Source organism: Cebus imitator, unplaced genomic scaffold (assembly GCF_001604975.1).
Source record: "Cebus imitator isolate Cc_AM_T3 unplaced genomic scaffold, Cebus_imitator-1.0 Scaffold629, whole genome shotgun sequence".
Lineage (NCBI taxonomy): Eukaryota > Metazoa > Chordata > Mammalia > Primates > Cebidae > Cebus > Cebus imitator.
In genome coordinates this window covers 250,058-276,689 of record NW_016107944.1, presented here as the reverse complement: position 1 = coordinate 276,689, position 26,632 = coordinate 250,058, and the positions used below count along the sequence as shown (strand labels likewise).

At 47.0% G+C, this 26,632-nt stretch overlaps 1 protein-coding gene across 4 annotated transcripts in view; it reads left to right on the top strand.

Moving 5' to 3' along the window:
* The window catches only part of SPECC1 (sperm antigen with calponin homology and coiled-coil domains 1), a 269,791-nt gene that overhangs the window by 9,759 nt on the left and 233,400 nt on the right, over nt 1-26,632 (top strand). For all 4 annotated transcript variants that reach the window (XM_017517382.2, XM_037734510.1, XM_017517388.2 and 1 more), the window contains exon 2: nt 15,612-15,779. In XM_017517382.2, coding sequence (XP_017372871.1) covers nt 15,612-15,779 — 168 coding nt within the window. The remainder of the gene's footprint in view (nt 1-15,611; nt 15,780-26,632) is intronic.

Genomic DNA, 26,632 nt, shown 5'->3' with positions numbered 1-26,632 from the left:
CGCTCTTGTTACTCTGGCTGGAGTGCAATGGCGCGATCTCAGCTCACCGCAACCTCTGTCTCCTGGGTTCAAGCAATTCTCCTGCCTCAGCCTCCCGAGTAGCTGGGACTACAGGTGTGCGCCACCATGCCCAGCTAAGTTTTGTATTTTTAGTAGAGACAGAATTTCACCATGTTGACCAGGATGGTCTCCATCTCTTGACCTCGTGATCCACGCATATCGGCCTCCCAAAGTGCTGGGATTAAAGGCGTGAGCCACCGCGCCTGGCCCATGTTCTAACTTTTCACAAGTGAGCCGTGCTGTGGCCCTGAGTTTCCCACATTACACACACACATAACTTTTTAATTAACAAAACTTTGCTGCCCCCTAAAGCCACCCCAGGAAGCCCTGGGGCCTATGTATGCAAGTTTAGGCCATGGTGGCCCCACCTGCAGCTGGCTGACATTCAGACCCCTTCTGCTGCATCTGCTGCCTCCTGTCACAGATGACACTGGGTTGCCACCAGTCACACAGGGAAAAAGCACTCTCAAAGCCTCAGCTCCTCAACCTGCCGTTCTGGGCCTCCACCACCCACTGCCACCCTGTTTTCCAGCTCGCCCACTGTGGGCAGACAGCACTGCTCCTTGCCTGCCTTTAGGGGTGCTCCTCTTCTCACCTGGAATGCCCTCTCCTCACCCAGAACGCCCTCTCCTCCAGTTTTCACGCGTCAACTTCCTACCCATCCTTCAGAGTTGTGTTAGTCTGCTTGGTCACCCACAGCAAAGCACCACAGACTGGAGGTCTTAAACAACAGACATCAATTCTCACAGTACTGGAAGCAGACATTGAAGTCAAGATCAAGGTGTTATTTTGGGAGGCTGAGGCAGGAGAATTGCTTGAGCCTAGGAGTTTGAGACCAGCCTGGGCAACACAGCAAGACCCCATTTCTAAAAAAAAGAAAAAAATTAGCCAGGCATGGCGGTGTGCACCTTGGTCCCAGCTACTCAAGAGGCTGAGGTGGGAGGATTCCTTGGGTGTGGAGTCTGAGGCTTCAGTGAGCTATGAACATGTCATTGCTCTCCAGCCTTGGCAACAGAGCAAGATCCCATCTCAAAAAAGGTATATATATTCGCCTTGTGTCTCCACATGGTCATCCCTCTGTGTGTGCCCGAGTCCTAACCTTTTCTTATATGGACATCAGTCTTACTGGATTAGGGCCCACCCATATGACCTCATTGCACCTCAATGACCACTTTAAAAACCCTCTCTCCAAATACAGTTACATTCTGGGTTAGGGATCCAACATAGGAAGAGGGTGGCGGGGAGGGGTTCAGCTCATGACTAGAGTCGCACTCAGATGACACTTTGCTCTCCAGCACCCACTGTGCTCACACACCATAGCCTGTTAGTGGGCTTCCTTCTAGCACTGGTTGCTCTGTCCTTTGGTGTTCATTCATTCATTCATCTGAAATAGTACTAAGAGACCACCTAGTCCAGACTCCTGGGCTATATTATACTTTCTGAGTGCTGACCACACCAACTTTATCTGACACAGGTCACCCAGGATATTTAATTTTTTGTTAATTCATCAAACAGAAAATTTCTGAACACTTCCCTATATGTAAGGCATTGACCCAGATGCTAGGCAGCAGGCACAGCAGAAGGGGTCTGAATGCCAGCCAGCTGTTGTGGGCCACTAATTTGCCTTTGCTTTTAAATGCAAAGGCGAATCAGAGTTGGTGCTTCCAGTTTGTTGGAGAAACATGATAACTGGCATATACAGTCATACAAGAGAGGACACAGACAAAATGCTTGGCGTGTAGAGGCACATCAGATCGCTTTTGTCTTTTTGTAGGTGTGGGGTCATGGCAGGTAAGACTGCGAGGAAGAAGTAACATTTGATCTGGGACTTCAAGGATGGATAAGATGTGTGTATATAGTAGGTAACCTTTTGAGTTTAGGCTTTTTTCACTTAGCATAGTGCATTTAAAATACATCCTTTTTGTATGTGTGCTATTCATTCACTTTTACTGCTGAGTTCATTCTTTCTGTTGCTGAGTAATAGTCTAACGTGGGGATGCATCAGTTTATTTATCCACTCACTGTTGAGGGAGAGTTTGGTTGCTTGGCTTATGCTGTTACTAATCAAGCTTCCATGAACATTAGCGTTACAGATGTTTGTGTGAACACAAATTTTTATTTCGCGTGGATAAATACTGAAGAGTGGGAATAGTGGATTGTATATGCTTAACTTTGAAGAAACCTCAACACTGCAAAGTGGATGTAGCATTTTGCATTTCCACCAGCAATGTATTAGAGTTGCAGTTGCTCCATATCCTTGCCAGCACTTGATATTGTTTTGTTTTGTTTTTCAATTTTTACCCATTCTAGCAGGTGTGTAGTGATAGCTTCTGTGGCTTCAATTTGCATTTTCTTAATGACTGATGAGGTCAAGCATTTTTTCATGTGCCTATTTTCCATCCAGATATCTTCTCTGGTGAAGTTTTTATTTAAATATTTGGTCATTTTTTATTGAGTTGTGCATTTTATTATTATCATTTGTTATTAATGTGGACATCATTTGTTATTTTTGATAAAATATAACAAATAGGCCAGGCACAGTGGCTCATGCCTGTAATCCCAGCATTTTGGGAGGCCGAGGTGGGCGGATCACCTGAGGTCAGGAGTTCAAGACCAACCTGGCCCACATGGTGAAACCCCATCTCTGCTAAAAATACAAAAATTAGTCGGGCATAGTGGTGGGCACCTGTAATGCCAGCTACTTGGGAGGCTGAGGCAGGAGAATCACTTGAACCTGGAAGGTGGAGGTTACAGTGAGCAGAGGTCACACCATTGCCCTCCAGCCTGTTTGACAAGAGGGAGGCTCCATCTCAAAAAATAAATAAATAATAAATAGTAACAAAAAACGGTTATTATTCAAGAATTGAAGATTCAAGTCCTTTATCAGTTTTGTGTTTTGCAGATATTTCTCCCCTAGTTGATGACTTGTCTTTTCATTTTCTTGACAATGTCTTTTGAAGACCGTATGTTTTTTTGTTTTTTTTTTGAGATGGAGTCTTACTGTCACCTAGGCTGGAGTGCAGGGGGTGCGATCTCGGCTCACTATCACCTCCACTTCCCTGTGCCCCGGCCTCAGCCTCCTGAGTAGCTGGGACTACAGGTGCGGACCACCATACCTGGCTAATTTTTTGTATTTTTAGTAGAGAGAGGGTTTCACCATGTTAGTCAGGATGATCTCAATCTTCTGACCTTGTGATCCGCCCATCTTGGCCTCCCAAAGTGCTGGGATTACAAGCATGAGCCACCGTGCCTGGCCTGACCATAAATTTTAAATTTTGACAATGTTCCCAAAATTAATCACGCATGTTGTTTTTGTTTTGTTTTTTTAGTTATTTTATTACTCATATTTTTGGTGTTGTAACTAAGAAATCTTTGTCATACTCAAGGTCTGAACAGTTTTCTCCTGCTTTCTTCTAGGAGTTTACTAGTTTCAGGTTAAACCGTTAGGTCAATGATCTATCTTTAATGTGGACCAGATACTGGGCCCACAGATGTGGAACCACAGAGGAATGAGACAGAGTCCTTCACTCAAGCTCCGTCTGGGCAAGGGAGGTGGGGGTGGGAGCCACAGCAGGAAACAGTCTTCGTCTGGCGTAAGGCCTGCTGATAAGCCTAGGTCCAGGGTGCTGTGGACACACTGTGGTACGGAAGCAGGTCTGTGCCCAGACAAGGGGGCTGTGAACTGAGGTTTACCAGACAGTAGGGGGTAGGTGGAAAGCAGGAAGCTGGGCTGGGAAGCCTGTTCTGGGCTTGGAGTGGCCTCGGACAGGCCTGGAGGCTGGATGATAGAACTCAGCATCCCGGCAGCTGCAGGTCATTTGCTGTGCCTGCGGTTGAAGTGCAAGACGGCTGGCAGGAGTGGGCAGAGGGGAGCAGGGGCCTGAGCACTCGGCGTGCCTTACCCTGAAACAAACAGGAGGTGGAGGTGGCTTCATGGCGTGGCTCTGGCTGTGTTCTTTGAGGGTCGGGGGAACTGTCTCTCTTCATTTTGAAAGTCAGATGTGTCTGTGCCATAAAGGACCCATCCACAGGGGGCAGTGGAAGTGCTGTTACATAACTGTTTCTGTCCCCCACGCTGGGAACAGATCACATAGCAGTTGCTGTACTTGCTGTTCCTTGTAGACTTACTCCTGTGCAGGGAACGTGTAATGACAAGGTAATCCCAGGAGGAGCCTGCAAAGTTATCCCCCCCTATTTGTGGTTCCTGTGTATATTTAAAACACAATGCTAGAAGCGATTGATGCTGACGAAGGATAGAGCATATTCCAGGCACTGAATAAATTAACCCTGCAAAGCACAGCAGTTGCTTTCATTAGCCAGCTGGCACTACAGGAATATAGCTAACGCCTGTGGGCGAGAAAAGAAAATCTCAGGAATGCGAGAACAAAAAAGAAATCAGCTGCATTCAGTGATTTAACGTAATCTGGCAACAATAAAGAAATCCAGAACTCACAGTGCTGTGAGCAATGGCGGACTCCCACTGCATGTGCGAGGGGACGGACATTCCCTGTTCAGTGGAGGGTATATCCACCACGACTCTGGGTACCCAGGGTGGGATGCAGGCATGAGTTAGGGCCATGCAGAGATGATCCAGATTTTGTTCCTACATCCTCGGAAACTAGAGAAGCTCCAGCAAAGTTCTGTGTTCCTCTTCTTTCTTCCTGATGTCCCCAAGGAGTGAAGCAAATGATTAGGCCTAGCTATTGTGTGGCCTCTCCCTTCTCTACCTGGCCAGGCACTTTCTGGGATGGCTGCTGCCATCATGTCCATGGCACTGAAGGCCTCTGCTGCCTGCAGTCTCACTGCTGCCTCTGCCACCCTGACCACCACCTCCATGTTGCCCTGTGGCTGTGAGATGCCATAGTGCCAAGTCTTCAGCACGCCCTAGAAGGTATGATGAGTATGGTGGAGGCCTCAGAATTTCTTGGGGAGGTAGGTCTTTCCGTGTTGCCTTGATGGCCCTGTTCCCACCTCCTCTCTCTGCCCCTAGGCTGAGTGTTATCGGGACAGACAGCCCAGACAGACAGACAGACAGGCAGACAGGCTGCCAGGGACACTCCCCAGCCAGTCTCATCACATGCTGAGGCCACAGCACTCAATGTGGTTGGGTCCAGTTGAGACCCTGCTGCTGATGACTTAAGGCTTCTGTGCATTGAATTAAGCCACTTTCTCAGCTAGGGAACTAATGGATCACTCTCCAGCTTCTCTTGTTGGGTCCCATTTGCCATGCAGCCAGTGTGTGTCACCTAGGGGCATGTGGCACGTGTAGGCTGCCTCTCCTGAGTTTGTAGAGCTGTGCTGGCTCCTTCTTGCTTTTGTCTTCCTCTTGTCAGAAGGCCAGAGTGGCTGAAGTATAGTGAACCAAGGGAGGGGCAGTGGACGTGGTAGGGGGCAGACCTCTCCACCCATGGGTCGGGGCTCTCACTACAGAGCGTCTCTTTTTTGCATCTGTGCTCAGCAGTGCTGGGAAAGAGGGTTTGTCCCCTTGCTCCCAGGTCCTCATAGTTCAAATGCACAGAGGCATGTTGGTAGAGCACACAGGAGTTTTGCTGGGTGGGTGGGGCAGCATGCCTGGCAGTTCTTGCATTGTTCCTAGAGGAAATAGAAGAGAATGAAACAGAACTGGCCTGGGAAACTGTGCCCCTGACATCACAGGGCTGTGCCCATCTCCCCACTTGGCTTAGGGGCCCCAGTTAGTAACAAAGAAGCAGAAAAGATTGGTTAAAAGATAAGGTACTCAGACTTGATACTTTAAATTATCAGATTCTTAAGTCTGTGGTTACCATCAGTTCCCACTTTACAAAGCATCTACTAACATAAATTCATTTATTATGTTTCTGTGAAGATGCCTAGTTAAATCTGAAACCATAGAAATGTAAAGCATTGTTTAGTGTTTCTGTGAAACTAGGGTGTAAACCAAAAATTTTTTTTAAAAAGTCATCCCTCAGGAATAAATTTAGGAACTGTTTCTCAAGCATGACTGTCAGTTAACAAGATTAAGTTTTATAACACTAACGTACATGAATCTTTTCAAGGTAGTAGTGCCGGAAGGCTCTATATTCATATCCGTGGGGCTCGCAGTCTTTTTTCAACTGCTTAGAGATATTTATAAGTTTTATGGGAGAAATACTGCCATTAGTTTCCAGTTCTCTTTTGTGCTTGCCCATTAATTCAACACCTATTTAGTGAGTGGCTCCTGCCTGCTGGGACCTGTGCACCTTTGTAGGAGCTCCCTGGCTGATGGGGCAGGGGCAGGGAGACACCCATGTGCATGTCTTCAGTGAAAGCCAGAATCTAAATATTCATTAACAAATATTTGTTGAGCATCTACTATGTGCCAGGAACACCATGGTGAACAAGGGAGATAAGGCCCTGTATTCATGGACCTTCCTTGGTGGTACAGGAAGGCAGATAACCCATGACAGATAATCAATGGCAGATAATCGATGGCAGCTGGAGTCGTCGTTTGCTGATAAAGGCTCTGAAGAAATAAACTGGGGGCTGTCTGGTGGGATGGGAGAGCTACTGTAGAGAGTGGAAGAAAGACACCTCCTAGAGGAAGTACCTTGGAGCAGAGACTGACCGAGGAGAAAGGAGCCCACTGTGTGAGGATCTGGGGAACTTTCTGGGCAGAGGGAACAGCAGGGGCAGAGCTCTTCCTTGGGAACTAGACAGGCATGCTCAGGGAGCTAGGAGCGGCCCGGGTGAAGCATAGTGAGCAGGGGAGAGTGATCAGAGCCAGACCAGGAGGTGGGCAGGGCCAGGCTGCCTGGGAGCTTGGGACCGGGACAAAGACCTTGGGCTTTCATTCATAATGCAGTGAGAGGCCACTGGGGGTTCCGTGTAGGGATTAGATGTGATCTGATTTTTGTGTATGTGTCTTAATTTTTTAAACTTTAATTTTAGTGAAAAAAGTCACATAACAAGAAATTTACCATCTTAACCACTTTTAAGTGGACAGTTCATGATTTGTGTTTTGAAAAGACTCCCATGGCTACTGAACGGGGATTAACCAGTGGACAAGAAGGGACAGGAACAGAGGCTAAGAGCCCGTGAGGGGAGGCTACAGCGCCTGGGTGAGAGGCGGGACTGGCTCGAATGGTGGGCAGTGGTCATGGACCTATGAGTTTCAGAAGAGACACAATTTTCTGGAGGTTTAGAGGTAGGAGTATCAAAAAGATTTTGCAAGAAAGTCTTGATTGGCATGAGCCTGAAAGGAGGGGATAGAACATTCATACAGGGAGGTCCTCAGATCTGTGAACACCCCAAGATGAGAACCGCAAGGTTCGTGGGAAGCTCAGAGAAGATTCCTGCTTGGCTACGCTCAGGGTAAGGGGTCCGCATGGCTCAGCTGAGCTCAGGCAGGCCGTCATTTAATTTGGTGGATGCTGTTGTCTGAATGTTGATGTACTCCCCACAATTTATCTGTTGGAACCTAAAACCCCATGTGATAGGATTAAGAGGTGGGGCCTTTGGGAAATAGGCCATGAGGGCTTCCCCCTCATGAATGGGGTTGTGCTTGTGTAAAAGAGGCTTGAGGAGTTCCCTTGCACCTTCTGCCATGTGAGGTGCAGCAAGAAGGCACCATGTGTGCTGCAGAGTGAGCCCTCACCAGACACTGAATCTGTTGGTGCCTTGCCTTGGAGTTTCCGGCCCCCAGAACTATAAGCAATAAAGTTATCTTGTTTATAAATTACCCAGTCTACGGTTTTTTTGTTGTAGGAGGCCAGATAGACTAAGGCAGTGTGTAAGGGGAGCAGTAGGCCAGGGCAAGGCACACAGCCTGAAGTGGGATTGCTGAGGTCCCGTTGGGGGAGTTAGCAAAGTCCTTGACATTTCCCTGTTGCTGAACTATAAAATGGGGATGATAGCAGCTACCTCACAGGGTAGCCAGAAACATGAAAGGACCTGTAGGAAAATGCTGAACATGGTGCAGGGCTCTTAGTTGATGTTGCTAAATGTTAGCTTAAAAATACAGTAAAATGGGCTGAGTGCATTGGCTCATGCCAGTAATCCAAGCACTTTGGGAGACTGAGGCAGGAGGATCACTTGAGCCCATGAGTTTGAGACCAGCCTAGGCAACATGGTGAGATTTTGGCTCTACAAAAAATAAAAATAGCCAGGCATGGTGATGCACCTGTTGTCCCAGCTACTTGGGAGGCTGAGGCAGGAGGATCCCTTGAGCCCAGGAGGTCGAGGCTGTAGTGAATTGTGATCATGCCACAGCACTCCAGCTTGGGCAATAGAGTAAGACCCCATCTCTGAAAAAATAAATGAGTAAATAAGATAAAATGCAGAATTTTGAGCAGGAAATGACTAACCCTAGGTGAGTTTTCAGAAATCTGTCTTGACTATGTGGAATAGATGAGCCCAGGAGTGACTTAATGCCAGTCTGTGCTGGAGAAAAGGCAGGGCTCCTACAGGAAATGTTGCAGGCATCTAATCTGCCGGGCTGGACAGCTGTGAATTTGAGAAATGGGAGCCCTGGAGAGGAGTCCAAGATAACTGTGAGGTTTTGAGTCTGGGAAAGCAAGAGAAAGACTGTGCTGATGACAGAAATAAGGAAGTCAGGACCGAAGCTGGTTATTCAGGGTCTGTTCTGTGCCCCAGCTGAGGCAGGTGTATACAGGCAGATGCCAGGAGGCTGCCCCTGGGAAGGGCTTAACAACAAGGAGAGGCCTACTGATGAGACCCCCTCAGACTGGGGGAAGATTTTCTGGAGGGAAGAGACTTGAGCACACTTTGGAAGGTGGTGGTGAAGTTAGCCAGGCCATGGGAGCTGGATGGCGTCCTGGGCTCCCTGTTTGCCACCCGCATCTCTCTGCTTCTTCCTCCAGCTCTGTGCCTGCAGACACTGCCCATGCCCTGATGCCTTCCCTGAGCCTGTGGGTGGCACCGGCTGTCAGGCTGGAGGGAGGGAGAGGATGTGTATGAGGCTTTCCCTAGCCCTGGGGTGCTGCACTTTCCTTTTTGCTTCTCCCTTTTGTTACAAGCCCTGCCCATATCCTTGTAAACACTTCCTTTCTCAGCTTGCCTCAGTTTCCCAGCTGGCGTCCCAGGCAGAGGTAGTTGCATGTGCAAAGGTCCAGAGCCAGGACTTGATAAATATGCCTCAAGATACTGCAGCCTAGATAGATGTGAAAGTGTCTGGTTCCCTCCCATACTGTAGTTTTTATTCTGTTTACTTTGCAATAGACCCTTTTACACTATTTAAAAAAAAAAAAAAGTGGGGGGCTCTTAAAGTATTTTATTTCAATCTCCTTTGCCTACTGCCTTGGCTCATTCACTTTAATTCTTTGATGTGAAGCCATATTATAGGTAAGGGAATAACTGCTTATTAGTGGTCATTTAGTTCTTTGGGATGCTGATTGCTTGAGGCAGCTTTGGAGACAGAAGGACATCACAGACCAGTGATTGTGAGCTCTTGGTCTCAATATAGCCTCCAGATTACAGCCTCTCTCTTGCGTCTGCATTTCATCTTTGAGACCTGCCTCAGCCTCTGTTTCTTGTTCCAGATTACACCCTATTCCTTATGGGTCTCTGCTTTCTGGCAGCCGTCCGTCATTTCTTATTCCACTGTCAAAGTTTGTTTTCGGATTTGAGGTGGTGTGGTTGGTGATGTACAAATGTTCTTTTCCATTTAGTTTTTGTTTTTTGTCACTTCTCCTTTTCTTTCAGTGACTTCTGCTGATGGGATCAATGAATTTTAGTTTGAAGTTTTTCTTCTGATGCTGTATGGAAATCTGTTCTTTTCCTTGTTCACCAGGAAGGAATCTGAGGCTATTGGGATGACTTTTCATCTCAAGACCATGGGAGATAATCAGCTTTGAAGCATTTCCTGTGGCCATTTGCTGAGGTCTGGGAGTCCTTCAGCTGTGCCCCAAACAGATTTTCAGTGCTAATATTCCCACGGTAGGTGGGAGGCTCACCAGATACATCACGTACCGGTTGGTCTAGGAGCCAGCGTCCGAGGACTCTCATCCTTCCTCTGCAATTCTCTCTACTGTGGCACTGCTGACATTGTAGGCCAGATGCTTCCTTGTTGGGGGGCTCCCCTTTGGGTAACAGATGTCTAGAAGCATCTCTGGCCTCTGTCCAGTAGCACCCCAAGTTGTGACACCATAAATGCCTCTGCATATTGCTACATGCCCCCTGGGCCTGGAACTACTACCGTAGAAGATGTCGGGAGCAAATTTGACCCACGTTCCAAAAAGCTGCAGCTCAGTGTTTTCAACGTGTGGTTCACTTACGTTCTATTTCCTGCTGAGTCCCCTGGCGATTGAGCTATGTGCACATTCTTATTTTGTTGGTTCTCAGACTTGAATGCTTTGGGCTTCCGCTTCCCAGTGCTTATTGTGCTTGTAGCCGAGCCCTGAATGCCCTCTCCCACTCCCAGAGACTCGTCATTATTTTCTGATCGTCCAGAATGGTTCTATTTCTTGCCTTAAAAGGATAATGAAGCTGAGGCCGGAGATAACCCCTCCAACGCAAGCTCTGAAGGCAGCAATTTAGTGGCAGAACAGCGTGTTTTCAGGGAGAGGGAGACACGTGTGGACTCTGAATTTCCCTGGTGCCCAGCACCTAATTGTATTCCTTAAATACCGGTTCCCTCTCTCCTCCTTTTCTCCCTCCCTCCCTCCTTTCTTTCCTACTTTACACTGTGAAGTTTGTAAGTTTAAGTCTTACACTATTCTGGAGAGGGGAGAAACTTGGTAAGAAAATAAAATGTTTGAAAAATTTAAAGGAAACACCCCTGGAGTGACATCCGCCCCCCCACCATGGGAGTAGGGGTCCTAGATTTACCTGTCATTCCTTGATCGATATGATCCTTTGTGGTGTTTATGAAGATTGTAGGAAATCATGAGATTAATAACAGATGCCTTTTTTTCACTATCTTGTACTTGGCTGGAGCCTGTTTATTTTATGTGACTAATTCACATTTATAAGAAAATTATTACTCAGCCAGCATTCCACCTGTGTTTGTCTTTCAGCAGCTGGGATTTGTTAAGGCCTGGGCAATTCTAATGGCTGTAAAGTGTCTGCCCTGCATGTGTGTTTCCCTTGCTTCTTTCCCTCTTTCACATTTCCAAATGAAAATAGGCTTTTCTGTGTAGAAGAAGAGTGTGTTCCTCAGATCTGGTGTGTCTGTCTGCGTCCTGCCCTGAACTCACATTTACTTGACCCATCACTGTGTGCTGCTGAGTCCGAAGGCAGAGCTGTGCTCCAATGAACACCATCAACAGTTTTTGTCGGGAGGGTGGTTCACCATTGTCGACAGCCTTCTGTGTACCTGGCACCCATGGACCTGTTCTCCTTTTGTCTTCACAGTTTTGTGAAGTTGGCACTGAGAATTCCATCTTATTGGATGAAGATACAGAGAATCATGTTCAAAAAGCATGGCTAAGTTCACAGTGTCAACAGTGGAGGTGAATTTGGTCCAGGTGCATTTGATCTACAGCCCTGGTGCTCTCCCAGGGGAGCAAAGATTATCCGGAGACACCATCTGTCCCCAGTGTTTAGGCGTGTAGGTTTTGGAACCAATTTAAACTGGGTTTGAATCTTGGCTCCATGATAAATTCTGAGATTTGGGCAAGTTGCTTAACGTCCCTTGGGGAAATGACGTTTCCCCACCTGTGAAATGGAGATGTCTTAGTCTGTTCAGGCTGCTCTAAGAGAATACCATAAACCAGGTGGCTTGTAAACAACAGAAATGTATTGCTCACAGTTCTGGAGGCTGCGTAGTCCAAGATCAAGGCGCCACTAGATTTGCTGTCTGGCGAGGGCCTGCTGTCTGGTTCATAGATGGAGTCCTCTTGCAGTGCCCTCACTTGGTGGAAGGCGCAAACAGGCTCCCTCAGGCACTAATTGCGTTGATGAGCGCTCTGCCTCCCAGATGCCCTACCTCCTAATACCACATTGGGGATTAGGTTCCAACATGCACATTCTGGGAGAACATTCAGTCTATAGCGGGAGGTGACCCTTACTTCTCAGGGTCACTGAGCCATTCACGTAGAGCATTTAGCAGTGCCTTGCCAGGCTTAGAGTGAAATAGGATAGCTGCTGTCAGATCATGATAGCGTTTATGTAAATGAACTGGCTTCCTAGGTCAGAAAGCCAGGCCAAGGGGCTGGGATCAGGAGGTTACTAGAAGTGGTGGGAAGTGGATGGGAGGAAGCCTGAAGAAGCTAGGAGTGGGCCTACGGGTGCACCTGCTTCCCTTCCAGCAGGAGTCCTTCCTGCAAGTGGACGGAGGGGAGCATATTGTGTATTTTTATTTATTTATTTATTTTTGGAGATGGAGCCTCTCTCTGTTGCCCAGGCTGGAGTGCAGTGGCTCAATCTCAGCTCACTACAACCTCTGCCTCCTGGGTTCAAGCAATTCTAATGCCTCAGCTCCCGGAGTAGCTGGGACTACAGGTGTGCACCACCACATTCAGCAATTTTTTGTATTTTTAGTAAAGACAGGGGCTCACCATGTTGCCCAGGCTGGTCTTGTACTCCTGAGCTCAGGCAATCCACCTGCCTTGGCTTCCCAAAGTGTTGGGATTACAGGCGTGAGCCACTACTCCCGGCCTATATTGCGTATTTTAAATTCAAGAGGAAGATGGGATTTGAGGAGCAGAGCGTGGCTGATGGGTGGGTACAAAATGGAAGGCCTAGTCCAGGAAAACAATGATGGGACTGGAGCCGAAGATGCTCAGGAAAGGGAGTGTGGGCAGCAGGAGGGGACCAGATGAGGAGCGATTTCTGGGTGCAGTCATGTGGGCAGAGTTGGGTTGAATTCAGAGAGTCCACGCGAATAGGGAAAGAGGCCTGATGCAACAAATGTGAGGCCGGAGAGCGCTGCCTCAGAGCGGGCCACCCACCAACCCTGGAAAGGCAGCTGCACGGTCACCAGGGGCGCTGTCCACAGGATTGACGCATTTGTTGTCAGAGATTAAGAGGAGTATAGATCTTTGAATTTTGACTGAGATGGCTTTTCCTTCTTTTCTTTAACCAAGGACTTAGACTCCTGAAATGTCGGGAAAAAGGTTGACAGGGAAAACGTCCACCCTCCTCCTGCTGCTTGTCATCTCTGTATTTTTCTCTTTTGTGGTGGGGGGTGGGCAGTAAATAAAGGCATTTCATTTTAGGCGTAACCTGGGCAGATTTTGGAAAATGTAGACAGATTGCAAAATCATCCTATGTTTTCATCAGTTATCCCTGTAATAGTCAGTCCTTTTATTTTTTATTTAGAGACAGGGTCTCACTCTGTCACCCAGGCTGGAGTGAAGTGGCACAGTGGCAGCTCAGTGTAGCCTCGACCTCCTGGGCTCAAGCCATCTTCCCAGCTCAGCCTACCAAGTAGCTGGGACAACATGTGTGCACAACTATGCCTGGCTAATTTTTGTATTTTTTTGTAGAGACAGAGCCTTGCTATTTTGCCCAGCCTGGTCTCAAGCTCCTGGACTCAAGTGATCCTCCCAGTTTGGCCTCCCAAAATATTGGAATTACAGGCATGAGCCACTGTGCCTGGCCTGTAATAGTTATTTCTAAGTAATTCTAATTGTAACATGAAAGGATGCCGGGGCTGGGCTCAGTGGCTCACGCATGTAATCCCAGCACTTTGGGAGGCTAAGGCAGGTGGATCACGAGGTCAGGAGTTCAAGACCAGCCTGGCCCACATGGTGAAACCCCATCTCTACTAAAAAAAAAATACAAAAATAGCCAAGCATGGTGGTGTGTGCCTGTAATCCCAGCTACTCGGGAGGTTGAGGCAGGAGAATCGCTTGAACCCAGCAGGCATAGGTTGCAGTGAGCCAAGATTGTGCCATTGCACTCCAGCCTGGGTGACAGAGTGAGACTCCATCTTAAAAAAAAAAAAAGAATGCCTTGATTAAACAGATGTTTTATTAAGTCATCTCCATGAGTCAGATTGACAGGTTTCTGGTTGAGTCTGCAATAATTGGTAAAATTCATCAATAATTCTCTTCAAGAGTCACTCTGTCTCTGTTCATTCATTTTATATTGGAAGGGGGTCCTTATGAAATTAGTTACTGTATAGGTCTCAACCTAGGCATTCTTTCATTGTTGCTGTGGAAACCAGCAATAAAAATCATGGGCTGAGGAAGAAAAATAATTGGTGCTGAACATCTCTGTAAAATAGATGAGAATTAAGTTGCTGTTCGTAACCTAGAATTTTTAAAAATCATAATACCTGGAAAAAAGCTGAGACTCATAAGGTTCTGAACTAATTATATAACTGAATCATTAATAGTTTTTATTGGAAACACAGTGGAAAACAAATTGCCTAGCCTTTAAAGGAGGGTTTCCACCAGTAGCAACATTGACAGAGCCACTGCCATCAGTGCTGCAGCGTGAGCTCAGTCAGTTGCATGCTGGACACACGCCACCAGCCGGCCACTGTTTCAATAGGGATGGGAACCGGAGGGCCTTGCAGAGAGACATTGTCAGGTGAAACCAGGTCGAAGGCTGAGCAGGAGGCTGCCAGTGGTTTTTCTCATGGTTGGCTAATGGGCCGTGAGGGGAGAGGCAGCCAGGGAGGCCAGCACTGGCTGCCATCCCAGGGGGGCAGTTACTGAGATGCCCCCCTACCCCGTGCCCTGTGAGAGTGGCCCCTGAAAGTGGTTGTCACATGTGGGTGTTTTGTAAAGTGCATTTCTCATGTTCTTTGAAAGGATGGAACGTCATGGGTTTGGTGCCCCGTGTCACACCCTTGGCTGTTAGAGTCCATGGGACAGGCAGAGTCAGGGATGGGGCTGGAAGAGAACCAAGAGGGCATTTAATCCAGCCCTGTTATGTTATTGACGGAAGAAACAGAGGCTCTGAGAGGGTGAGGGATGGGCTGGGCCGCTCCTCACTCAGGAATCACAGCGCTGGTCCCTGCTGGCCAGGCTTGGGCTGCCTTCCACGTCTCTGCAGATTTCCCCCTGATGTCTTCAGCTGCATCCTGCTAGTTTGAACAATTTTCCTGTCATAAAACATTGTAGTTAGGCAGTCACTCTGCCCTATAGTGTCGGATCTTACCAATTAAAATATGCTTCATTAATTTTTATATGATACCCATTTTTATCCCAAAGAAGAAAAACATCATTTTGTGCTTCTGTGAAATCTTTCAAGTAATTCATTTATGTTTATTTTAAAAATAAGTAAATTGTTCCTTTGTCAACCCTAAAGCCTCAAAGCTTATGGGCATTTTATGTGTTGACTCTGGACGACCTGTTTTATCTGGGTGTGAGATACAGATACACAGTGTATGGGTATTAGGTAGAATGCTGTGTCAGGTGTCCCTGACCAAGAAGAAACTATCATTTTGCTGAAAAGGGATGTCAGTAATGTTGTGGATATGTTTCAGTAGTTTGGTAAAAGCTGTTGTGGAGTTGTAAAAGTTAGCCTAGTATAAAGGTCCCATCTTAGGAATATTCTGTTTTCAGCCAAATCATAGGTGCTCCTGCTCTATGATAGTCCATGGCGATGTGGTATAGGGGGTAAAGTGTGATGATGCAGGTTCAAGTGATGGAGACATGTTTTTCTTTTCTGCTCTTCTGCAGGACAGACCTACGAAGACAAACATGCGGAGTGCAGCCAAGCCCTGGAGCCCAGCCATCAGAGCAGGGGGCCATGGCCCAGACCGGGTGCGGCCCTTGCCTGCGGCCTCTTCTGGAATGAAGAGTTCTAAGTCTTCAACTTCACTGGCTTTTGAATCTCGACTCAGCAGGGTATGGACCAATATACACAGGGCTGGGCACGGCGCTTAGATACCCTGGGTTGGGAGGATTGAAGAGGGCAGCAGGCAAACCAGTGGCCTCTCGAGGCAGGGACGGAGGCCCCCAAGGAGGGGCGCGGGAGGACCACCATGCCTGGACATGAAGGAATGGAGCTAGTGGGTGAGGGTGGGGGTGCTGTGGGGTCCAGAAAGGAGGTCTACAAACTGTTTAACACAGTAATTAAGGTCCTCTGCCCTGGGTTGCATGGACACTCCCGGCAGTTTCACCCCAGCACCGCCCTGGATAGGGTCGAGGTCATGCATGATCTCTGTAGCCACCTGCAATCCGGTTGTAGTTCTTTAAGCCCCTCTTGCTGGACCCGGCAGCGGCATGGACGCTGTTGATTACACCCTCCATCAGGGAGTGAGTTCTCCTCTGGTTTTCTCCTCCCACCATCCCTTTGGTCTCTATGGTTGGGTGGGCCAAGATCACATTCCTAGACTAATCTCTTTTCTAGCTGCATTTATTTATCTACGTGAGAAGCTCATACGTAGCTGCCCTAAGACGAATTCATAGACAGTAGCATCTACCTCATGCAATACTTTAAAAAAAATCAACGTGATCTTCTAACTCAAAAGAGAAGTATTAAACAGCATGCATTTCCACCTGCAATGCCTGAGCAAAGCTGTGCTAAAAGCCTTGAGGTGCTCCTTAAAGCACCATGGGCCTGACAGCCACATGCAGACGGATTAGAGATGCAGCTGATTCCAGTTGTCCTGTTGATGACTCAGCTACAGTGAAGGCTGCGCAGAAGGAGAGACGGGATTATTTTGAAATAGACACTCTCGGCGAAGTTCTGATCCAAACATGGTGTGGGCTCCCCTTGTTTTATGTATTCTTGGAAAGTTCAGGTACCTTGGATCTTGGGCAAGGGGCACATTGTTTTTATGAGTCGAATGGAGGGAGGCTGTAGGCTCAGATAATAATTAGAGGTGTTGCTCCTGTGTCAGTACCTGTGGAATCTGTGCAAAGTCTGTGGGTCTTGGAGCAGTTCTATGTGCAAGATTGTCGTGAGCATTTTAGGACATCTGAATTTCCCATCCTCCTACTCATTAAATACTAGTAACACATCCAGTCATGGTGACAGCCAAAAATGTGCCCTCAGATTTTCAACACAGCCCCTGAGGGACAGCACTGCCCCCATGGAGAACCACTGTCCCAGGTGACAGGGTCCATTCTCATGGATTTTAACACTCTAAGTGGATAATGTCCAAATTTGCATCTCCAGCTGGGACCCCTCTAACTGACCTTGTGCCATTGCCCTTGGATGTCCGAAATCCCCCTCTAATGTAACATGTCCAAAACTGAATCTCAGTGCGTGCCTTTCCATCTATCTCACACCCCAGCCAAACCTGCTCCCCGAGAATCTTCCCATTTGTGTAAACAGCAGCTCCATTCTTTCAGTTGCCCAGGCCAGAGCCAGTGGCATCACCCTCGAACGCTCCTTTTCCCATGTCCTGGAGGCCATCAGTGAAACTGCATCACTTCTACCCTAAAAATGTGTATTAACACTGGCTGAGCGCGGTGGCTCATGCCTGTAATCCCAGCACTTTGGGAGGCCAAGGCGGGCGGATCACCTGAGGTTGGAAGTTTGAGACCAGCCTGACCAACATGGAGAAACCCCATCTCTATGAAAAATATAAAATTAGCCAGATGTGGTGATGCATGCCTGTAATCCCAGCTACTCAGGAGGCTGAGGCAGGAGAATTGCTTGAACCCTGGATGTGGAGGTTGCAGTGAGCCAAGATCGCATCATTGCACTCTAGCCTGGGTGACAAGAGCGAAACTCCATCTCAAAACAAAACAAAAAAATATGTGTTAACTCCAACCAATTCCCACTGCCTCCCTTGTGACCAGTCGGGTCATGCTGCCACCCTTCTGTGTCCTGGTCCTGGTCCTTGAAATGCCTGAGTCATGTCACTTCTCTGCTTAAACCCTCTAGTGGCTCTCCCTGTTCACTCAGAGTGAAAAGCAAAGTCCTTGAAATGGCCAGTGATGCCCTCAAGGCCCAATACTATCCCCTCCCTCTCAGATGTGGCCTCACTCCTCTGTGCCTTGGCTCCTGGAGCTCCAGCCACATGGTCTGCCGGTGTCTGGTGACAGCTGTCTCTCAGATATACCAGGCGCACTCCTGTGGCAGTGTGTTTGTGTTTGCTGCTCCCTCTGCCTGGAAGGCACCTGATACCTCTACAGGAAGTGCCCTTGACCTCCATCCTCCTCCTCCTGCCTCGTTTTTCCTCTCAGCTCTTGATGCCATTGTACACACCTGCTTATTTAGGATCTGTCTTCTCACTGGTGGAAAGTAAGCCCCCTTGGGGCAGGGACTGTATACTTTCTTTTTTGTCCTCAGCTCTGTCCCTGGTGCTTAGAAGAGCACCTGCTATCTGGTAGGCACTCAGTATTTATTGAATGATGAGCACACCTGTTTTCTGGCGGTCTGATGGAACAGGAGGAGCCTGGGGGCGTGGGGCCAGCCTGAGTTGGAATCCTGGCTCAGCCACTTTTCTGCTGTGAAGCTGCAGGCAAGCTGTGTAGCTGCTCTGAGCTTGTGCTTCCTTGTCTTTGAGATGAAGGTAACACCTTTGCCACAGGAGTAAATGTAGATAAAGCATCCTATGTATAATTTTATTATTCTATTATCCTGGATTCAACCATCATTTCCATTGTTTTCGTTTTTATTATCCTCAACCCAATAGCACATTTTAAACTTAGAGTTTTATGTTTATTATTATTTTTTCTATATCCAATAAGCAACATATGAATTTAGACTTTTAAATGAATGTATACATTCCACAATAAAAGACCATTAAAGCTTGTGGAATATGGAAATATTTTTAAAAGCAGTGTTTAAAATAAGGCCTTGGCCAGGCAGGGTGGCTCACACCTATAATCCCAGCACTTTGGGAAGCTGAGGTGGGTGGATCACCTGAGGTCAGAAGTCCAAGACCAGCTTACATGGTGAAACCCTGTCGCCACTTAAAAAAAAAAAAAAAAATTAGCCTTACCTGGGCATGGTGTCATATGCCTATAGTCCTAGCTACTTGGGTGGCTGAGACAGGAGAATTGCTTGAACCTGGGAGGCAGAGGTTGCAGTGAGCCGAGATCGCACCACTGCACTCCAGCCTGGTGACACAGTGAGACTCTATCTCAATAAAATCAAATAAAATAAGGCCTGAAGCATAGGAGTGTTTCTAAAGACAATGAATGAGATGCTGGCCACTTCTGCCATCAATAGGTTCATGTTTTGGAAACTTGTTCCACAGGGGAAATATCAGGGAAAAGCAAATATAGTCATTCCTTGGTATCCTTGAAGGATTGGTTCCAGGACCCACTGTGGATACCAAAATCCACGGATGCTCAAGTCCCTGCTCTAAAGGGTGTTTGCGTATAGCCTACACGCATCCTGCTGAATACTTTGTCATCTCTAGATTGCCGATAATACCTCATACAATGTAACTGCCATATACATAGTTGTTACATCATTTAAAATTTTTTACTGTTGCATTGTTAATTTTTTAAATTAATTTTTAAAATAACTTTTCTGCACTTGGTACTGTGCACCTATTAGGGGCCTTCTGCTCTCCTTCCTGATTCCTGTCCTCTCCAGGCCTGATTCTGTGAAGGAGAATGATAGGGCTTGAGGGAAGGAGCAGCAGAGGGAAATGAACCCCACCTGACCCTTTCCAGCCCTTGTTCTGTTCCTCTGATTTGACCTTCTTCTTTCTACCTATGGTATGGGAAGAAGAAAAAGAGTATAAAAGAATTTGGAGAACAGAAGAGAAAAAGGGGAAATGGTGGTAGACAAAAAAGCAAGTAATCCCACTGCTCCCCCAATATTTTAGTATGAGAATTTGTAAGCACACAGGGAGGTTCTGCAGTAGTACAGGGGATCCTGCAGCAGACACCACGGACCACCACCTAGATTCTACAGTCGGCATCTCGCTATTTCTGCTTTACAGAATGGATAGACAGGGTTTCACTGGTCAAAACGGGAAAACTGAGACAAATCCACCCAAAGCAGAACTAAATGCCTGACTTTCTTTTTTTAATTTTAATTTTAATTTTTATAAAATTTTACTTTAAGTTCCGGAATACATGTGCAGAACGTACAGGTTTGTTACCTAGGTATACAAGTGCCATGGTGGTTTCCTGCATCTATCAAACGGTCATCCAGGCTTGAAGCCCCGCATGCATTAGCTATTTGTCCTAATGTTCTCCCTCCCCTTGCCCCCAACCCACCAACAGACTTGGGTGTGTGATATTCCCCTCCCTGTGTCTATGTGTTCTTATTGTTCAACTCCCACTTATGAATGAGAACATGTGGTTGGTTTTCTGTTCCTGTGTTAGTTTGCTGGGAATGATGGCTTCCAGCTTCATCCATGTCCCTACAAAGGACATGAAGGCATCTTTTTTTATGGCTGCATAGTATTTCATGGTATATATATGCCACATTTTCTTTATCCAGTCTATCGTTGATGGGCATTTCTGTTGGTTCTAAGTTTTTGCTATTGTAAATCATGCTGCAGTAAACATACATGTGCATGTGTCCTTATAATAGAATGATTTATATTCCTTTGGGCATATACCCAGTAATGGAATTGCTGGGTCAAATGGTATTTCTGGTTCTAGGTCCTTGAGGAATTGCCACGCTGTCTTCCACAATGGTGGAACTAATTTACACTCCCATAGGAACACAGTGTAAAAGTGTTCCTGTTTCTCCACAGCCTCACCAGCATCTGTTGTTGTTCTTTTTTTTAAAGGGATGATCACCATTCTATCTGGCGTGAGATGGCATCTCATTGTGGTTTGATTTGCATTTCTCTAATGACCAGTGGTGATGAGCATTTTTTCATATGTTTTGTTGGCTGCATAAATGTTTTCTTTTGAGAAATGTCTAAATACCTGAGTTTCAATATTGGCCTGAACTGAAGGAGCAGTGAAAGAAAGGATGGGAGATGGGGGGCACGGGAGCTCAGGGAGGGCACAGACACTCCTATAAATCCTCCTTATGGTGTCCGAGCACAGCCCGGAATGAAGAGTACCTGCAGCGCTCCGGTTGACGAAGGCTGCCCATCCTGGCCATTTGTGAGGCCCAGGTCTATTAGTCAGGGCTTCCTTGGTTGTGATGACGAAATGTTTGCTTGAGCTTGCTTCAGCAGAAAAGGAATGTGCTGAGCAGATCCTCAGGCTCCCATGTCGCTATGAGTGGGACACAGGTGCATTTCAACAAACCCATCCCATGACTTTGATGTCTGCTTCAATTTGAGAAGCACTGTCCAATCGTAACATGTTACCCCACAGCTAACGACCAGATTATGTTATGTCTGATGATTTTAGAGCTAGGGATTCTTTTCAGCATCTTTGTGGAATTGAGAGGAATTTCTTAGTTACTTTCATCTGTGAGGTAGTTAAACTTTTTCCTTTTATACGCTTTCTTATACAGGTGGTTGTCAGTTTAAATATCAGTGAAACTGTTAGTGAAGATACTTACTAGACAGCAAAGCAACACTGAAGCGCACACTTCGTAGGATCTTCTGGAGCAGCCAGAAATCTCAAGTGGCGCCGTGGCCAGGAAACAAAACCAAAAAATGCAGTGGCGAATAGAGAAAGGGCGAGAATTAGTAACTGACACTGGTAGCTTTCCCTTTGATGTTGCATCCAAAAACCAGTGACAGAGTAAGAGTAGCTTCCTTCAGCGGTTTGTTTTGAAGGACACGTGGGATCAGTTTTTTGTCTTTATGTCCTACCCCCAGGAAACTTTCTAAGCTACCAGTCCTTTCCAATGGAATTCCTTGCGGAAGGTGCAGGGGAGAGGAAATGCGCCCTTTGAAAGCTTTGCTGCTGCCCAAACTCCAGGCCAAATGGGAAGGAGGTGGCACAGCATGGCCTGCAGCACATCACACTTACCCTGCTGCCTGGGAAGGAGAAAACCACATTTACGCACAGTACAGAGTCAAATCCCACAGTCGAAGAGGAGACAGAGTCAGCTGGGTGTGGCCGGCTCACAAAATGCAACACAACAGCTGAGTAAAATGTATATTATCCCTAGCTGTGCCTGGTGCATCAGAGGCAGGCACACTGTACATTTTTACTGGATATTGTTCTTGGATGAATTGACCAGAAGAAGAGCCTGAGGTTCAGGGAGGTTAATGACTTGCTTGATGTTCTGTTGTACCCTCTGGAACCCCACTGCATTGCATTCATCTTTTTCTAAAAACACTCCCCTCCTTCCTCCTCCTCCTCACCTTAATTTGAATTTAGTTTTTATAGGATAACAATAGTAAAAGCAATAATGATGATTTTCATTTGTTATTGTTATAGCTGGTGTCTGTTGAATGTATATGGTGTCAGACACTGTTATCCTAAGCATGTTACATGGCTAACTTGTTTAATCCTTAGAGCAACTCTCTGCAGAGGTTACCATGATTATACTTACTTTTTAGGTGAAGAAACCAAGGCACAGAGAGGTGACATGATTTGCCCAAGGTCACACAGCTAAGCACTGGCAGAGCCAGGATTCACACCCAGGTGGTCTGCATTTTGAACCCTTGGCCACTAAACTGTGCTGCCATGTGACATGGCTTTTGTCCCAACTCCTGTGACATAGGATGGGAGCCTCCTGGCTCCTGTTGGTCTTCAGCCTGATGGTGCTGTGGAAAACACCCACCCCTCCAGAATGCCTCATCGCCCTCTCTGCCTGAGAAAAACCGAACCATGGCCTCTGCGGTGAGGTCTTTGGATTCCCCCAGCCCCTCCTGAGCTTTCTGCACATTCGTTTCTCTGCAGCTTAACGCTGTCCTCGCGGTGTGCTGCGTGGTTGTATGGGAGTCTCCTCTGTAGGTGGTTAACCCCAAGCGGCAGGGCTTCCTGATTCACTTTGACATTCAAGCCGTATACAAAGTGTACGAATCTACTAAGCGGACGTGGGCTAAAGATGTACGTCCAGCTTCTAGTGGGTTTTTGGTAAAGCTTAGCTGAATGATAGTGTCCAGGATGGAAGGGACAGGAATGGAGAAGCCACAGGCCCGACAGAAGCAGCCCTGGCACCATGAAAAGAAGGGTGGGAAGTTTCTGGAGCCGTTTCTTCTGCCAGTCTTCCCCTCCCTCTCCCACATACATGTGGAGGGCTGCTGCAGGCTCCCTAGGAGCACGGCATCCCAGGAGGAGTGCTCCCCCACCCCCAGGTCCTCCGCATCGCCGGCCCACTTCCTCCTGGCACTGAAATCTGGACTTTTATCTCACTGCAGGATTCACTGAAAGGCTGATGGATGGCTGGAATCCCCTTCAGCCTTTACAGCTCACATACTAGGTGGCCCCATGTTCCAAGGGCTCTTCGGCCGTGGGTGAGATGGCTGGAGGAGAATGGGAGAGCAGAAGGGGGGCGAGGAAGGGAGCCCCACCCTCTGCTCAGGGCCCACTTGTTCACATTCTTTTCCATGTAAAATGTTGCTTCAGCCAGGCCCTAGGTTATGGGTAGTGACATTTCCATGTTTGCAGAATGAATTTAAATCTGTTTTAGGATCAGTAGTCAAAAATCAGTGTGTTTGAAGTGGAGATTACAATCAGTTGGTTAGTACAATATTTGGCAATTACCACAGGGCCCTTAATGGTGCAGTTTTTCTGATGTGAGGAGGGTGAAGAAGCAGGCACTACGTGTCCTAAACAGAAGGGGTGATGAGTACAGTCAGTGCAGTATCATGAAGGCGTCAGCACATTCCTGCTTCAACTAATCAGCCCAGAGAGCATGGGGAATTTTTGTATTCTCTGCTATCTGTGCTCTGAGTACATGTGCACAATATGCAGTGACACTGATCAATAAATTCTTTAAGCCTAATAAGCATACATATGCAGTCTCATAGCAATGAAGACATACACAGGGAGAAGGATCTCAGGTGATTCAAATTCTTCTCTTTTGTGGGCAGGTACAGCGGCTCATACTTGTAATCCCAGCACTTTGGGAGGCCAAGGCAGATGGCTCACCTGGGGTCAGGAGTTGGAGACCAGTCTGGCCAACATGGAGAAACTCCGCCTCTACTAAAAATACAAAAACTAGCTAGGTGTGGTGTCATATGCCTGTAATCCCAGCTCCTCAGAAGGCTGAGGCAGGAGAATTTCTCAAATCCAGGAGGCAGAGGTTGCAGTGAGCCAAGATCGTGCCACTGCACTCCAGCCTGGGTGATAAAGTGAGACTCTGTCTCAAAAAAAAAAAAAAAAAAAAAAAAGCTTATCTTTTGGAGGTATAGAGATTGAGCCTCTAGATCATAATTTCCCTGGGCCCTATGGCTTACAAATTGCCTGATTCCTAATAGAGCATAATACTTCATGGCCTCCTTCCAAAGTTTTATTTGTAAATCTAAAAATCTAAAGATGCTTCTGTTGCTACCAGCCTGGAGAACCACCGTGGAGAGGCACTAGGAAAACAGCTGCAATGACAAGGATGAAGATGATGATGAGAGCTGCCAACATTTATATTCTTAATCAAATGCTTTAAATTCTTAACTAAGGGCACAATCCTAAAAGTATACCAATTGCTGTCTCTCTCTCTCTCTCTTTTTTGGATTGCAGTGATGCGATCATGGCTCACTGCAGCCTCAAACTCAAGCAACCCTTCTCTGCCTCCTGAGTAGTGGGGACAACAGGCACGCACCACCACATCCCACTAATTATTTTAAAAGGTTATTTGTAGAAATGGAGTCTTATTGTGTTCCTCAGGCTGGTCTTGAACTCCTGACCTAAGTGATTCTCTTGCTTGGCCTCAAAATGTTTTCTCCATTTTAGAATTGAGGAACCGCAGCATCGGTCCCCGGGTCACACAGGTAGGAAGAAGTAGCGCTGCTCCCTTCACCGCTCCCTGGGCTGCCTCCTGCCTGTGTGATTGCTGGGAACCTCCTATGTAGAGATCCCAGATGACAAGCCCTCTTTCGCATCTCCCACTCACTCCCCACCCTTGAAAACGAAAACAAACCCTGAGATACAGCACTTACTGACTGCTAACTCCGCACCAGAAGCCCTCCAGCCCTGAGCCTGGTGCTGCAGCTACCTGTGTGTTCCCCCAGCTACCTGTGTGTTCCCCCGTCACTGCTACTGCTTCACCCCTGTTCTTATCATTACTGGCGCCACCTCTGTTGCCTTGTCAGGTCCTTTTGTAGTGCCCCAAAGGTAAAACTCCCACGGCTGTCCTGTGTTGCCTCCAGCTGTCATCTCACCAAGACCTTGAGTCCCAGGAACCAACCCCTTGCGGAAGGGGGCAGGGCAAGCTCTACCTATGCTGCTCTGGGGTGGTGGCGGCTGGGGGTGGAGGCTGTGGTGGGATCTCCAAGGGGATTTCACTTCTGTTCCCAGTAGGAGTGCTCTCATCTGTTGGATTTCCCGGTTTATTCTAGGTTGCAGAGGAGTCCTTCCTCTCTTGGCCTCTGCTGTAGAGTTTGATAATTCTGTACTTTGAGTCAGACTTGCAGATTTTAATGTCAGAGAACCAGATAGGGGAAAAGCAGAACCTAACGTGTATGGCTTGCATTACTGCGTTAAGAATTCCCTTAAGCACCGCGATTTCCCTTTTTCATTGGTGATGTCATCTAGGGATTTTTGAAAGTTTCAAACCAGAATTGATTTTCCTTTGGGGACCAGGGAGGCACCCAAGTGTGCTTCTTGGAAGAGTGAGTAATAGTTTTTCTCTCTTGAGAAAAAGCTGCCAACATTATAGGCTATGGTCATTTAATATTAAACATATATTATACAGGTGACCTGATGGATGGTTTGAGAGGCTGGAGAGCTTTAGTGAAGGGATGCTTTTTACTCTGAGATGAGAAGTAGAAAGATCATTACAGAGGTCCTCTAAGAAGGACAGTAGTGTAATTTCTGTGTCAACCTAAGTATCATGTTTGGTCCATGATATGGTTTGGCTATGTCCCTACCCAAATTTCATCTTGAATTGTAGCTCCCATGATTCTCACGTGTCGTGGGAGGGATCTGGTGGGAGGTAATTGAATCATGCTGTTCTTGTGATAGTGAATAAATCTCAGAGGTCTGATGGTTTTATAAAGGGGAGTTCTTACCTGCCAGGAGCAAAGAAAGATGTGACTTTGCTCCTCCTTTGCCTTCCACCATGATTGTGAGGCCCCTCTAGCCATGTGGAACTGTGATTCAACTAAACCTTTTTCCTTTATAAATTACCAAGCCTTGGGTATGTCTTTATTAGCAGCATGAGAACAGACTAATACAGTCCAGTTGCTAAAGTAGGGGACTGTGCTGTTCTTCAGAAAATGTGATCACAGGCTGGGTGTGGTGGCCCATGCCTGTAATCCTAGCACTTTGGGAGGCCGAGGCAGGTGAATCACCGGAGATCAGGAGTTCGAGACCAGCCAGGGCAACATGGTGAAACCCTGTCTCTACTAAAATTACAAAAATTAGCTGGGCGTGATGGCAGGCATCTGTAATCCCAGCTACTTGGGAGGCTGAGGCATGAGAATCGCTTGAACCCGAGAAGCAGAGGTTGCAGTGAGATCGTGCCATGGCACTCCAGCCTAGATGACAGAGTGAGACTGTGTCTCAAAAAAAAAAAAAGAAAAGAAACTGTGATCATGCTGATATCTAGTAAATGGAGTTGCACATAAATCATCCTTTTAATGTGAATTATTTGTTTTTAAAGTTAATAATTTGTTTTAAAATCTTGACCAAGATCACCTGGCTAATATTAAGACATCTACCATCAGGCTGGGAGTGATGGCTCACACCTATAATACCAGCATTTTAGGAGACTAAGGTGGGAGAATTGCTTAAGGCCAGGAGTTCAAGACCAGCCTGGG